Source organism: Rhineura floridana, chromosome 14 (assembly GCF_030035675.1).
Source record: "Rhineura floridana isolate rRhiFlo1 chromosome 14, rRhiFlo1.hap2, whole genome shotgun sequence".
NCBI lineage: Eukaryota > Metazoa > Chordata > Lepidosauria > Squamata > Rhineuridae > Rhineura > Rhineura floridana.
In genome coordinates this window covers 4,971,252-4,986,645 of record NC_084493.1, presented here as the reverse complement: position 1 = coordinate 4,986,645, position 15,394 = coordinate 4,971,252, and the positions used below count along the sequence as shown (strand labels likewise).

Here is a 15,394-nt window from a genome sequence, read left to right as displayed (position 1 = left end):
GAAAGAGGACTGTGTTTCAGGAGATACAAAAGTTCTGCCCTTTTTTGAAAGGAGACCATAAGACCCTACAACATCAAATAAACTTGCATTTTATAAACAATTAGAAATAAGGGCGTATATAATGTTGTGTGAGCAAACGTCTATTCATACAACAGAATTTTTCCTTCCTCTCTTCCACCCATACCTCCCCCAAATCTTCTGTGGAGGGTACCCCAAATCTCCAGAGCATATACAGGGTGGCACATGGAATTAAAACAACCACATGACGAAGAGACAGAAAGAGAGAGGAAGAGAGAGAGAGACATAATTCCAACACAGGCAATCACCAGACATAAAAACAAGTAGCCAAAGGCCTTTTGGAACAGCCAGCCTTCATCAGTCACTTGAAACTACATAGTGATGAGCTCACTTGGCAATGCATTCCACAAGGTGGCTACTGCCAAAGAGAATGCCTTAGCCCTGGTTGCCATCAGCCATCGCTGAGAGATTTAGATCAGGGTGTCAGATGGTGTTCAGAGTTACTACAGACAAATTCACACACACACACACACACACACACACACACACAGAGAGAGAGAGAGAGAGAGAGAGAGAGAGAGAGAGAGAGAGAGAGAGAGAGAGAGAGATCCCTTGATGATTACAGGTAATATCAAGTGGTGAGTTGCATATGTCTGTCATGGCCCACTGAGAGTTCCCATCAGAGATAGAACATTTCTAATAGGCTCAAATGCAATGCCTCCCCAAAGGGGAATAAGTTCATATGCTCATGTGCTAGTCATGAAGTGGAGAACAAATGAGATCAAGCAATGTTTATGCACGTGTGGACCAGCTGTATATGGGGGGGAGGGGAGATCTGAGGAACAGCTCCGAAGAGAGGCTGGCCTTTTTAATGCCTGATTCCCTTTATCAAAATGTCTTAGTCAGGAGAGTTCTGTGCACTCCATCTCTTTCTCAAACAAACACACTCACACACGCCTAGCATTTTGAAATGTTTCTCATAGGTTAAGCAGCCTTGTGCAATTCCACAAGCGGATTTCTATATTTCTGTACAGATTCCATTTGAAACACATAATTTGACTTTCCTTGTACTGAGGATAAGAACTCCCACTTTAAAAAAAGAAAAGGAAAAATGAGATTACATAAACCCAGCTGCAGAGTAGTTGCTGCTGTTGTTTAAGGTTTTGTCTCACAGGCCAAAAACTCTAAAGCCTGACCGTTCCCATGGACATACTTCAAAGTCCCAGTAGACCTTTTTCTCCCTAAAAGCAGCAAACTATTTGAAACCGCATTTTCTTTGTCTCCCCTCCCCTCCTTCTACTCCCCTTTTCGAAAGAGAAAAAATAAATGTCCGCAACGGATCAAAGGCCAAGCCTACAACCTGCCAATTGCTGAAGAAAAACGGCCGCGCTTCCGTGAAATATGCTCTGAAATAATTTTGCGGCTTGGTATGTCCTAATTTTTTCGAATTGGATGTTTGTCTTGGAAAGGCTTCTTTCTGACTTGTCCATAAAAACAGGCCCACTTAAGCTCTGTGAGGCCTGCGAAAATGGGATCTGAGGCTGGCCATTAAAAGGGGCTGGGAGATTGCTTCCATATGGCAGAACAGCATGGGAGGAGAGAGGCCAAGGCCCTACAGCAGGCCGCACTTGGCTGGGACCTCCTGGTCTATCCGCGGACACTCGTTGCGTTACAGGGGAACATCTGGATTATTGCTTGTAATGTCCCTGGGAAATATCCACTTCCCATCAAAGCCCTTTATCTATCTCCCCCGTACTTTGAACATTTTAGTGCATAGCGCAGCCGTGTTTGATGTGTGGCGCTTGCTGCGTTTAAATCCAAAGCGAGCGCCCCCTCCCTCCCTTCTCCAAACCCAGCCTGTTCTCCCCTTGTCTTTCTCCTGTCCTTTCCTTTTTTTCCAGGAGGGGTAGAAAGGAGAGGATATCTGAAGCTGGTTCCCAGAGAGACAAAACAACACCCCCACTAAGGTTGGACCGTTTCTTGAAATAATCAACTTGTTAGCAAAATCCAGACTCAATGGAAAGAGGGGGTGGCAGGAAGATGGTGGAGCTGGGGGAAGAAGGGGGTTTTCGTCTTAAAAAATAAAACACGGAGAGCCCCTCCTAATTTGGAGGTCACACTGGAGGAACACTGAAGGTCTTTGAGCACAATTTTGTTTTTAACTCGTCGTTATGTGCTTTCAAGTCGATTACGACTTATGGCGACCCTATGAATCAGTGACCAGTTTTTAACTCCCTCTCTGCTTAATCACACACATGCAATTTATCAAGTAAAATTTGCACAGACTGGAGTTTACTTAGAAAATATTATGATTATTATTACTATTTAAACTTAGTTGTTGCTTGCTACCTAAAAAGGCTCCAAGTGACTTGCATTTAAAAACATGAGCATAAATAGATTATGCCATAGAGAAAAGAAAAATTCATAAAACATTAACATTTCATACAACATCCAAGCACACACACACGCACTCTCAGCGCAGTCATAGAAAGCCTTGGCACTGGGTTGTATTCAACTCACTTTTTCTCAGAGTAGACTCATTGAAATTAATGGACCTAGGTTGGTCATGGCCATTAATTTCAATGGGTCTACTCTGAGGATAAGTTAGTTGAATACCACTCCCTAACAATATAACAGAACAAACTCCGTTGATTCTTTTAGCCAAGGCAACTTTAAGCTCCACTCCTGCCTTTCCTACAGATCCTCTCGGGTATTGAGTTTGGAAGCTCGGGAAAGGTGGCCCAGGAGAGCGCATTCTCTGTGGAGGCCCATAAGTTGTGGAACTCCCTCCTCATCAAGGTGCATCTGGCAACTTCGCTGTACAGTTTTAGTCAAATGCTGAAGACACACTTCTTTGCCCTGACCTTTGACACCTGAGATATGTATCTTTAGGACCCACCCTATTTGGGGATTTTAGGTTGTTTTTAAATCGATGTCAATGTTGTATTTTAAAATTGTTGTGACCCACTCTGCCCTCGTGCACATGATGCTGAGCAGGTGCACACAACATCCAAAGGCCACCTAGTTTAACCTTTACCAAATAGCCCCAGCCACATTCCACACTTGGGCACCGTCATTCTTGCTATTCCTTGGGTACCAATGATACCCACCCCACCAAGCCCTGAGGCTCCTGTTGAGGATCCCAAGGTCATAGTACAAGTCCTCTCCACCAGAGGCCCCAACTACACACCTAGGGAGAAACCTAGGGCAAGGATGTGGAGCCTTTTTCCAGTCCAAAGGCCGCCTTCCCTTCTGAGTAACCTTCCAGGGGAGGCATGCCTGTGGTGGGCAGGGCCAGAGGCAAAAAGTGGGAGGAGCAACAAACGTGAATGTCACCTTTGTGCAATAGGCCGGCTTCTATGGACCCCTCTCTATTCTCCATCCAAGGAAAGCAAGAAGCGTCCCAATCAAGCAAAAACACACTCAAGAAGGATGCAAATCAGGACCAGTGAGAGGTGGAGCCTGAGGAGAGGGGGTGTGGACTGCAGAGAGTCCTGAGGGCCACACAAAGAGGCCTTCATTTTCCTTAGTATTGCTTACACTGACTGGCAGTGGCTTCCCACGGTTTATTTATTTTATTTATTGTACTTTTAGACCACCCTTTAGCGACAAGCTCTCAGGGCGGTGTACAACAGAATAAAACCACACTAAAATACAGGTGAGTGAGGGTACAATACAACAATAAAAACATTTTAAAAGCAAGGTGAAGACAAAGGTTAAAATAAGATTACAATTAAAATTAAGATTAAAATTAAAATGCCTGGGCAAAGAGGTAGGTCTTTACCTGGCGCCGAAAAGACAACAAAGAAGGCGCCAGGCGTATCTCGTCAGGGAGGGCGTTCCATAATTCAGGGGCCACCACTGAGAAGGCCCTAGCTCTAGTTATTGCTCTCCGGGCCTCCCTATGCGTTGGAACCCAGAGAAGGGCCTTCAACGTCGAGCGCAGTGACCGGGTAGGTACATAGCAGGAGAGGTGTTCCGCCAGGTATTGCGGTCCGATGCCGTTAAGGGCTTTATAGGTAAGAACCAACACTTTGAATCTGGCCCGGAAACATATTGGTAGCCAGTGCAGCTGGGCCAGGACAGGTGTTATATGGTCAGATTTTTTAGTCCAAGTAAGAACTCTGGCCGCAGCATTCTGCACCAGCTGAAGTTTCCGAACCGTCTTCAAAGGTAACCCAACGTAGAGTGCATTACAGGGAGAACCTCGCCACAGTTATCCATGTCCAGATAGGGTCGTAGTTGGGCTACCAGCCGAAGCTGGTAGAACGCATTCCGTGCCACCGAGGCTACCTGAGCCTCCAGTGACAGGAGCGGATCTAATAAGACCCCCAAACTACGGACCTGCTCCTTTAGGGGGAGTGTAACCCCATCTAGGGTAGGTCAGACATCAACCATCTGGGCAGAGAGCCCCCCCACCAACAGCATCTCAGTCTTGTCGGGATTGAGTCTCAGTTTATTAGCTCTCATCCAGTCCATTTTCGCGGCCAGGCAGCGGTTTAGTACATTTAGTACGGTTTTAGGCAGGACTGTCTCCCAGCCCTACCTGGAGATGCCAGGGATTGAACCAGGAACCTTCTGCACACAGAGGAGATGCTCTATCACTGAGCGATGGCTCATCTCTATAGGGCAGCCTTTTCCAACCAGTGTGCCTCCAGATGTTGTTGGACCACAACTCCCATCAGCCTCAGCCAGCATTGCTAATGGTCAGGAAAGATGGGAATTGTGGTCCAACAACATCTGGAGACACACTGGTTGGGAAAGGCTGCTATAGGGTGGTAGAAGAATCAAATTTAATCTTTGGAAGACTTCTAAGTTTTTAAAGTACATCATTAGCCAAATCATGTTTTGGGGTCATGTTTCTGGGCTACTTCACCATCACCGCCACCGCCCAAGAAATCTTTGACCACAAACAAGGCTTGGTTCCAAGTTGAGGAATTACCCCTATCAGATTTTTTTTAAAATACACAAATTCAAAACTCCTGACGTGTCAAAGAAACCAACAGAATCAATACAAAGATGCGCAAATGAAAATAAAATCATCTTTTGACATCCTGAGGTTTAAAGGACATGACAGAATAAACACAAAGACCTGCAAATAGATCAGAGCAGCAAAGCAAATTAATTTGGGGGAGAAATGTTCCTTTTCCGGCTCTTTTCCTCCCCACCCCCTTTTAATAGAAGCAAAGCTACTCTAGCTTGTGCTACTCAGCTAAGAAGGGCCGGGTACCCTGTTACAGTTGCCCAAAGCCAACTCTGGCCTAGGGCCAACTCAAGCGTTTTATTTTATTTTATTCGCTTCCAGCTCTACTTGGGAGGATTGAACCTGGGACCTAGACGCTCTGCCACTGTGCTCCAGATCTCCTGCAGCCCTCCTCTGATGTTTTCATCGCCACAGTGCTCTCAGCAACATTGTCCAAGAAAGCTGTAAAGATCCAGCATCATTTAGACCTCTCTCTCTCTCTCTCCCTCTCTCCGTCTCTCTCCGGCCTCGTCATCCAGTCCATCCTCATTTCTTCTGCCCCCTCACACACCTCCTGGCCGTTCTTCCACAACCTCTTGTGCCTCCCTGAGATACCCAAATTCCCTCAGCTCACAATTTTCCTTTGTAGCCTTTTATGTTCCACCACACAAACAAAAATCAAAAATAAAAAGGGGGGGAACAGGAGGTGAGAGTGTTGGGAAACAGCCAGTAATGTTTCCACAGGCTGGCGTTTCCTGACTAAAGAAAGTTATTGATGTACAATGCCGGTGTTTTACTGTGGCAGGAGAATCAATAAACCAGGAAATACGGCTTTGTCAAGTGTTGCTCAAGTAGCCTTTCTGGGAAAGGCTTTACTGCCTCTCGGATGGTCGCAGAAGCCTTTTTCTTAAGAGCTCACTCCAGACCCTGAACGATGCCTCATGTAGGAAAGGACTGAAACTTGCCCACCCTCTAGTGACAGCAACGGGAAAAGGCAAAAGGTTTGGAGTTCCCCTTTGTCGATTTCTCCCATCCTCTCTCTTTTTGGAGAATAATCATGCCTCTACAACACACACTCCATTCAGACTCTTTTGTATGCCTTACATTTAATTTGGGTGTGGAACCCTCAAACTAAGCGACCTGCCAAGCTAGCTTAAAACCTCATCTCAGTTATAATTTTTAAATGCATAGGGATCAGGGATGGGTGAGAAATTCAATTTAGTTGGCAGCTGAATCCATCAAATTTGCACTTTCCAAACCAATATGAGGACCAAAACACAGCCAGCCTTCGAAATTTGCACTTATTCAAATTTTGCAATGCAGTTCATCAACCAACCAATGCTTACAAAAATGTACATATTAGGGGAAAGTGTTCACAAAAACAAATATATGAGTGAAAATAACATACAAAAATGCATTGAATGATGAGAAACTGTCAAAATGTGTACATTACGCAAAACTGCCTACAAACAATGTGTTTTATTAGGAAAAATTCTCATTAAAATGCTAGAGAACTTTCAGGAGGATTTTTTTTTATTTAAATTGCTGCAAAATGCAGAGAACTGAATTTAAAGTTGGAAAAATGAGATATTGAGAGAACCGAAATTGACAGATCTTTCCATCCCTAATAGGGATAATATGGGGGTGAGCCAAAAAGGGAGAGAGGGGGCTTTAAATTAGATGGGTCTGTGAATGCCAGAGGTTAGAATTCTTTTCAAGAGATCTCCATGGGTAATGAGAGAAAAGAAAAGTGTATGTTGAGTAAAGAAGGCAGGGCACTACCCTGCAGGGTTGTTGCAGAGATGAAATGAGTGGGGGGAGAGATGTCTATCCTGAACACCTTAAGGGAAAGGGTGGATAACTCTTTGGGGGAAATATCACCTGTATTCTCAGGAATAAACGAGTGGACAATTTTTGTTAAATATGGAGAAAAGGGCTTATATCAGTGGTTCCCAAACTTTTTCACTCACAGCCCCTTCAAAATTGCTGTCTTAAAATGATTTTTCTGCCTCTTGTAGGGATTGTAATGCTAGATAACTTTAATTATATTTGTAGTACTTCTTTTATTTCCTATATTGCATATTATTGTACTACAATTTGAATCCCAAAATATTCACATTCTAAGTGTTCTTCACAGACACATCGTGGACCACCTGAATGAAGGTTGCGGACCACTGGTGGTTCACGTACCACAGTTTGGGAACAAGCAGCTTATATGGATGCCCACAGAGAACACAGCCTGTCCTTCACTCGTTTGTTTCTCCAATAACTCCATGAGTGCCCCAGCGTTACCCAAGCCATTGGGCCACATTGGGGAGAAGACAGAGAAGAACAAAACTGAGAGAGAACTTCCAGAAAAAGAGATTATTTCAAGAATATGCTAAGTATTCCCTCCCCCCAGGTTAAAAAATAAAACAGATTTGAATGGGATATCAGGAGTAGGGAAACATTTCCACCCAGCATGCCAGATGCCTCGGTCCCCTAGCCCTCACAGGCCATTTTGATAGGTGGGCGGGGGCCCCCATATGTCAATCACTTGACATGAAATGAAAGCACACAGCCAAAAGCACAGTGCTTTTGCGAGCACCAATGATCACCTGATTTATTTATTTAGAGATGTGCTTATTTCTTTATTTATTTATTTATTACATTTATATCCCACCTTTCCTCCAAGGAAATCAAGGTGGCGCACGCGGTTCTCCCCACTCCCCATTTTATCATCACAACAACTCTGTGAGGTAGGTTAGGCTGAGAGACTGTGACTGGCCCCAGCTCCATGGCTGAGTGAGAATTCGAACCCTGGTCTCACAGCTCCTAGTCTGATGGTCTAACCACTACACCACACTGGCTCTCCAAATATCAAGGCAGTATACAACAAAATGTACAAGTACCATAAAGCATAAAATACCCTAAAAACAATATAATCATTAATATGACTGGCTCATCTTGAAAAAAAGTTTAAGAATTTCTTATTCTAGAAGGCATTTTAAGACAGTTTTAGGATACATTTTTATTGTTTTATTATCTGTGTGGTTTATTTTTATATACACCATTTAGAAATGTTAATGACTAAGTGGTATATAAATGTCTTATATAAATAAAGCCTACGGCCATACAACCCTGAACACACCCAATCTCGTCTGATCTCGGAAGCTAAGCAGGATCAGGCCTGGTTGGTACTTGGATGGGAGACCACCTGGGAATACCAGGTGCCATAGGCTTAGAGGAAGGCAATGGTAAACCACCTCTGAATACCTCTTACTATGAAAACCCTCTGAATATATCCCAAAAAGATTCATAGGGTTGCCATAAGTCATAATCGACTTGAAGGCATATAACAACAAATAAATAATAAACAACTGAATAGGCCTGTCATCCTGTTCAAGGACTTCAAGAGACATCTGTAAGTTAGCAGGGAGGATGCCTGCCAAATCTCTGCTGAAATAGTGTTCCACAGCATGGGACCAGCAGGATGTCTGAAACCACTTCAGCTTCTCTGAGACATGAGGCACAACTAACAGCTCTCCTCTGGATGATCTCAGTGATCAATGGGGTGTATAATGACTGTGCAGGAGCCATTGATCAGCTGATGGTCAGTGCTTGAGAAGTCCTGTGCCTTTGCAAGCCCTGCTGATGGTGGCGGCACCTGCATACCCCACTTTTGGCAGAAAGGCTATCATTACCGCAATGTAGCCCTCCCCAAATGGGTGCCCTCCAGATATTTTGTACTATTACTACAAAACCCATCGGTTCAAACCAGCACAGGCTGATGGAAGTAGTAGTGCAAAGACATCTAAAGATGATCAGGATGGACAAGGCTGTTGTAACATGAGGCACACTGCATGGAGGCACTGTCCCAAAAGCTACCAGGATGCCAGATTTCAATTCAGAAGAAGATGAAGAAAATGCAACCCTCCTGCTGGATAGATCCTGATCATTGGTCCTCTTTTGTCAAGGTAGGAGAAGCTTGAGCCAATAATCAGAGCCCTCGCTAATGGAAACAAGAGTGCTGCACTAGGTGGACCTTTGCTCTGATTCAGCCATTCTTCTGCTTTTAATTACCACAAGCATCTTGTGAACTGGTTTCTAGCAATGCAATGGAGCTTCTATGTAAAAACTTAATACTTTTGCGGGCTGGAAGTAGGAAAGTCAATTTCGGCTCTCTCTTTCCCATTTTCCCAATCTTAAATTCAGTTCTCCACATTTCTGCAGCATTTAGCAGGGTTTGGTTTTGTTCTGTTGAAAAATTCTCATGAAAATTCTTTAGAATCTTGACACATTTTTATATGCAGTTTTGATTAATGTACACATTGTTGCAAGCAATTTCTCCTAATATAATGAAATTTTATGTTCCTTTCACTAACATGTCCATTTTTATGAATACTTTCCCCTGGTATATGCATTTTTGTAAATTGGTTGGTCGGAGAACTGCTTTGCAAATTTTGGATACATTCGAATTTAGAAGGATGGTTGTGTTTCGGATCTCATATTGTTATGGAAAGTGTGAACTTGATAGAGCTAGGTCTGAATACAAACTGAATTGAATTTGTCCCCCCTCCCTATTTGTGGGTTAGAAGAAATGGGGAAGTCCATGTTGGCGGGGATGGAAGGCAACTTACCTTGGGTGTAGAGCGCTTTCTTCGGTTTGCCCATCTCTATTTTTGTCATGTCCCAATGGTGTAACATGAAGTAACCAAGGATGGAAGGCAGGAAGAGAGAAAAAGGTGGGGACAGTTAATGACTGAGTCTAGCCTTTGAGTCTAGCCACTTAAAACAATGGTTCCCAAAGGCTTCCTTCACTGGGAACATAATTAAAATAGGAACCGAGTCAGATCATTGGTGCATCTAGCACAGTATTGTCTACACTGACTGGCAGACGCTGTCCAGGATTTCAGATAACAGTCACCTCCAGCTCTACCTGGAGATAATGCCAGGGATTGAACCTGGGACCTTCTGCACGCAAAGCAGATGCTCTGCTGCTGAGCACAGAAACAGAGAAAGTTGTCCATCTAGCTTAGTGTTGTCTACACTGAGTGGCAGCGGCTCGCCAGGGCTTCAGACTGGAATCTCTCCCAGCTCTTGCTGGAGATTGTAAGGATTAAATCTGGGACCTTCTGTACTCATAAGAACTTAAAAAGAGCCTGCTGGATCAGGCCAATGGCCCATCTAGTCCAGCATCCTGTTCTCACAGTGCCCAACCAGTTGTCCATGAGAAACCCACAAGCAGGACCTGTGTGCAAAGAGCACTCTGCCCTCCTGAGGTTTGCAGCAACTAGTATTTGGAAGCATACTGCATCCACCTATGGAAGAAGAGCACAGCTATCATGGCTAGTAGCCACTGATGGCTTTTTCCTCCATGAATTTGTCTAATCCTCTTTTAAATCCATCCAAGCTGGTGGCCATCACTGCCTCTTGTGGGAACGAACCCCATTGTTTAACTATGTGCTGTGTGAAGAAGTGTTTTCTTTTGTCTGTCCTGAATCTTCCAACATTCAGCTTCATTGAACGTCCACAAGTTCTAGTGTTATGGGAGAGGGAGAACAACTGTTCTCTGTCCACTTTCTCCATGCCACGCATAATTTTATACACTTCTATCATGTCACCTCTGACTTGCCTTTTCTCTTAACTAAAAAGTCCCAAATCCTGCAAACCTTTCCTCATAGGGGAGCTGCTCCATCCCACTGATCACTCTGGCTGCCCTTTGCTGAACCTTTTCCAGCTCTACAGTATCCTTTCTGAAGTGAGGCAACCAGAACAGTACACAGTATTCCAAATGCGGCCGTCCCATAGATTTTTATAACAGTATTATTATACCGGCAGTTTTATTTTTCAATAGAATTTGCCTTTTTCACAGCCGCTGCACACTGGGTCGACATCTTCATCGAGATGAAGAGTAGATGGTCTACCAGTGAAGTACAGAAAGGTGAGGGGCAAAGTGATGCGGGCTCCTTTCAAAGCCATTCTTGAAAGTTCCCAAAGGAGTAGCCAGGGATTGAATTTAGGACCACCTTTTGCACACAGAGCACGTGCTCTGTCCCTGAGCTCTGACTCTGCACAGAGTGGGCACCACTGTATGCAATGCACTTGTCCTACCTGCCTCCGGTACCTGCCACAGACACTTGTCCATATTCCCACCTGTCCTACCAGCAGCTATTTTGCCAGGGGAACAAGAAAGAAAAATTTCTTGGACCTCTTACATTTCTTTTAATATCTCCCTGTTTTACAGCTAGTCTCAAGTCCAACACAATCACGCCCATGTCATTCTCTAAGCTGTTTGGATCTTCCAGTTTTAGGATCTTCTCAATAGTCCTGAAAGCAGAAAAGGAGCCTGTGGTAAAGTGATAAGCACTGACAACGGGAATCACAGCTAAAATGGAATTTATTTAGCCAACATCTACCATTAAGATCATAGCATACAGCCACTAAATAGTTGGTGCCATCAAGATGCTATTTCTGTTCTCTGTAGGCCATTGTTATTAACCTGCATGATTTCAATATTATCAGTTTAAATTGTAATACAACAAAACAGTATAAGAAATAAAAGAAAGAATAAAATACAATTAAAAATCAATAGGAATATTTAATACAGACATGCTGCAGACCACCTGAATGAGCTCGTGGACCACTAGTGATCCATGGACCGCAGTTTGGGAACCTCTGCTCTATATCATTGTGCTGTTTCTTTTGTTTCTCTTCAGTGTTTCTAATGATTAATTTAGAAGTCTTAGTGGAAGTATAATATTAGATTTCTAAATAATATCATCTTGAAGTTCATCAGCAAGCTGTAAACTTGGATGGTTTAAGAATCCCTCCGTTTTTAATTTTAAGAGAAAGAAAAAAGAGGGAAAGAGATTCAGCAAGCTAGATTAGTTTTAGGCATTTCAAGACTCATATAATGGATAACCAGCATGTCTAAATAAACCACATACATTTGTAATAAGCGTTAAAGGTACCTGTTCAGTTCCAGCTCACCAAGAGTAATAACAGCTGAACCCATGAAGTCTGAAGAGGTTAAATCTCGATCGTATACCTAATGCATATGGAAACAGGAGAGGGGGAAAATATGTATCTGGACATCTGAAAACAATTTTTGCCTGTCAGATGAAAGAGCAATTTGTTTTCATTTAGTTCCATGTCTGGCTCTGCAATTCATGCGAAAAGCAATCGTTGATTGCCTTTTTATTATTGTTTATTGACCTGGTTCAAGCACAATGCTAAGCTATGGTTTGTTTAGCTAAAGTATGACTTGTCTGAATGACCCATCCCAGACTAGCAGACTAACCGCAGTTTGTTTTTTGTGAACATGGTTTGCTGTTAGCTTACAAACCATGGCTTGCTTTAAACTCTAGTTTGGTGTTATGTCTGAACCCAACAGTTTTGCTTAACCATGCTTTGCTTGGCTACTCCACCCCAGATGCTCACCATGTTAGAGCCAAGACAAATGGAAAACAAACCACATTTTGGAGAAACGAGCTGTGGTCTGGGTTTGCTCAGCTGTGAGACAACTCATGGTTTGTCCAGCAAACCATGGTTTAGTGTTGCAAGTCACTGAAAAGTTTTAAGAAGTATTCAAAGTACTTCTCCCCTTTCCCCCACCCCCATCCTATTTTATTGTTGGCTTTTATCAACCAAAAACACTCAAGTTTTGTTAAAATCAAATTTTCATTATTTTATAAAATGTAGTTTTGTTAGTTTCAAAAAAAACTATGAACACATTTTTTAAAAAAATACTCAAAAGAAATGAGAACCTGACAAGCTGTCAACTTTTAAAGTTTTTTTAAGGGATAAATCCTGTTTTTGCCGCCCTCAAACAGATGGTTCCTAACATACCAATAGTTAAAGTATCCGCTGAGATTGTGCCCAGAAATAGGTGTTTTTTGGCTATAGACTGTGCTCACAACTGGTATCCTGAAGACTTGTTAACTATGGATAGAGACAGTTTTCAACAGAATGTTAGGAATATTAGCTGACTTATTCCGAGGCTGCATTCAGACAATGGGGTTTATTGTGTTAGTTTTATTAATTACAATGGCAGAGCTTCTGCCCTGATTTCTAACATTCCTTTATTTTAATTTCTATCCTACTCTTCCTCACAGAAAGCGACCACTCCTTTCACACCGCAGTACCTGTTGCCTTATGGAACTGCGGCTTTTTGACTGATACACTGCCACGTCATGCTAAATTTCATTCGCACCAGGCGGTGTGGCACGACACAACAATGAACATCACTGGACATGCCGCTGCTCCCCCACCTTTTCCGCACTTCTGTTTCCCCATGATTTCCCCAGGAAAATGGCAGGAAAGAACTGTATGCTGGTACCGCCCCAAATTTCATCACTTTACTCCCATGATTTTCTGGCTTATGGACAGATTTTTCCTGGAAGCAATTAACATGGAAATGAACATTCAACGTCCACTATATTCCGTCAGATTTCTAGAAGTGGTTTTTAAGTCATGTGAAAGAGCAAATAAAATGTGGAAATTATGAGGTAAGGAAATGTTGGGAAAACAGAATAAACTGCTGTCTGAATGCAACCTAAGTCCACCTAGCTCAGTATTGTCTGCACTGACTGGCAGTTGCTCTCCAGAGTTTCAGACATGGGTTTCTCCTAGCCCTTCATGGAAATGCCAGGAACTGAACTTGGGACCTTCTGCATGAACTCATGAGCTTGATCACTTAAGATCTTTTTTTTCCTCATCACGTACAACTTTTTTTTCATCACATAATCAACTCTGGCCAAATAGGCTTTTGCAGCACTATAAAAATCTAGCTCCTTCCTGCTGTGTGATTTGTGGCAAGTTGAACCTCTCCATTAGTCACTGGTCTGGCCTTGCTCTCTTTCCACCAGGAAAAGAACTACGGCAAGAATTAGGACCCATCCATATACACAGGAAATACGCTGGATTAAACTATGGGGGTTGATATGTGGGGGGTGTTCTACGTATGGGTAGAGGAACAGGTTAGGTACCCTACAGCTGCTCTGAACAGAAACCGATTCAGTCTGCAAACATGTTGACTCGAGAGGGAATTTACAAAGTTCTGATGCCATTCTCAAAAACTGATTCAATGGCAGTTGAGAAGATCATCTGACTTGCATTTTGAAAATGTCAGCTGCTTGCAGACATCACATCTCAAAGAGAATTCCCTGGAAGGTTTTATTTGTGTGTTTATGAGCCGCCCTATAATATATTTTATCTGGGTGATGAAATAGGCAATTTAAAACAAAGATCTCAAATATACACTAAAATAAGGCACAAAAAATATGTCATAACTGAGGTACTAGCTTAAGGTGGTAAACAGCAACCCCTTGCTCCATTTTAGGCAAGATTTGATTGCAGCTCTGATCAGCAATTTACCTTCATGTAAAGTCTCTGATCAAGGTCCTGTATTGGAAGTATGACAGTTTCATCCCAAACAGGATTCAGGTTCTTATAGATGACTTTGCTCTTGTAAAGGGTCTTCCCATTCAGCTTAAACTTCACATATGGATCGCTTGTGCCTTAACAATGAAGAATAAAAAGAATTCAGCGAATCTGGAAAATGTTATACTTGGCATCATGTTAAACCAGTCATTGCCAAACTGTGTACCATGGCATTGACCAAGAAGTAAGTTAATTAAGAGCCCTTCCAGATATCCTTTTTATTGTGCACCCATGATGATTTGTGCTCGTGGTGGTATCGGGGCAGTTATACATGATCCTGTTTTCAACACCGTTTCCCATTTTTAACATTGTTGCACCTGCAGAAGGTTCAGGGTGGGCATACTGCTTCCTTCTGCTGAACTCCTGTAGCTTTTTATACCACAAATGTTCCATTTTTGTTGTGCTATCATTAAGAGATATGAAGGCCTGGAAAAATTCAGAGGAAAAACCAATGTGTGTTTTTTCTTCAATTTTTCCAGTTTTTTTTCCAGGCCTTCACATCTCCAGCTATAGTGCAATGGTATTTTATTTACTTTCCCTACCAAAAAAATTTATATTCCATCCTTCCGTGTCAAAACAGTCTCAGCGTGGATCACAATGTCTGTAAGAGCGTAACACCCGTAAAAAAATAAAACCAACAGTCAAGTGATGACAGGGTGCAGTGGGGAGATGGACCTCTGAACTTCATGGAGGAGAGACAAGTTCGAAATAAAGCCGCTATCTTAAGCATCATGACCAACCCGGCCTAGCCATTTAAAGCCATTGCCTTGTTTGTTACCAGCACAGACCTATCATCATGCCATCACTGTTGGTTCCTGGGAATGCAATGAAGGTGTGGAAGGGGCTGGTAGATGGGTACTCCTCCTCAAAAAACACCTCGAAGGGTTGGAGGACCCTCCTGGATGTGCTATAGCACAGAGGGCTATGGCAAAGATGACCCCATCATGATCCAAGGCTCACCATCCTCAGGGGAAAAGGCCATGGATTCAG

At 43.0% G+C, this 15,394-nt stretch overlaps 1 protein-coding gene and 1 non-coding gene across 3 annotated transcripts in view; one reads left to right on the top strand and one right to left on the bottom strand.

Moving 5' to 3' along the window:
• MCTP2 (multiple C2 and transmembrane domain containing 2) overlaps positions 1 to 15,394 on the bottom strand; it is a 149,657-nt gene that overhangs the window by 96,674 nt on the left and 37,589 nt on the right. For both annotated transcript variants that reach the window (XM_061595211.1, XM_061595212.1), the window contains exons 5-8: positions 14,339 to 14,481; positions 11,935 to 12,011; positions 11,179 to 11,290; positions 9,601 to 9,636 (exon numbers count right to left, since the gene is read on the bottom strand). In XM_061595211.1, coding sequence (XP_061451195.1) covers positions 9,601 to 9,636; positions 11,179 to 11,290; positions 11,935 to 12,011; positions 14,339 to 14,481 — 368 coding nt within the window. The remainder of the gene's footprint in view (positions 1 to 9,600; positions 9,637 to 11,178; positions 11,291 to 11,934; positions 12,012 to 14,338; positions 14,482 to 15,394) is intronic.
• Positions 8,084 to 8,202, top strand: LOC133370122 (5S ribosomal RNA). Its single transcript, XR_009759074.1, has one exon. It is a non-coding gene; the product is annotated as a 5S ribosomal RNA (ribosomal RNA).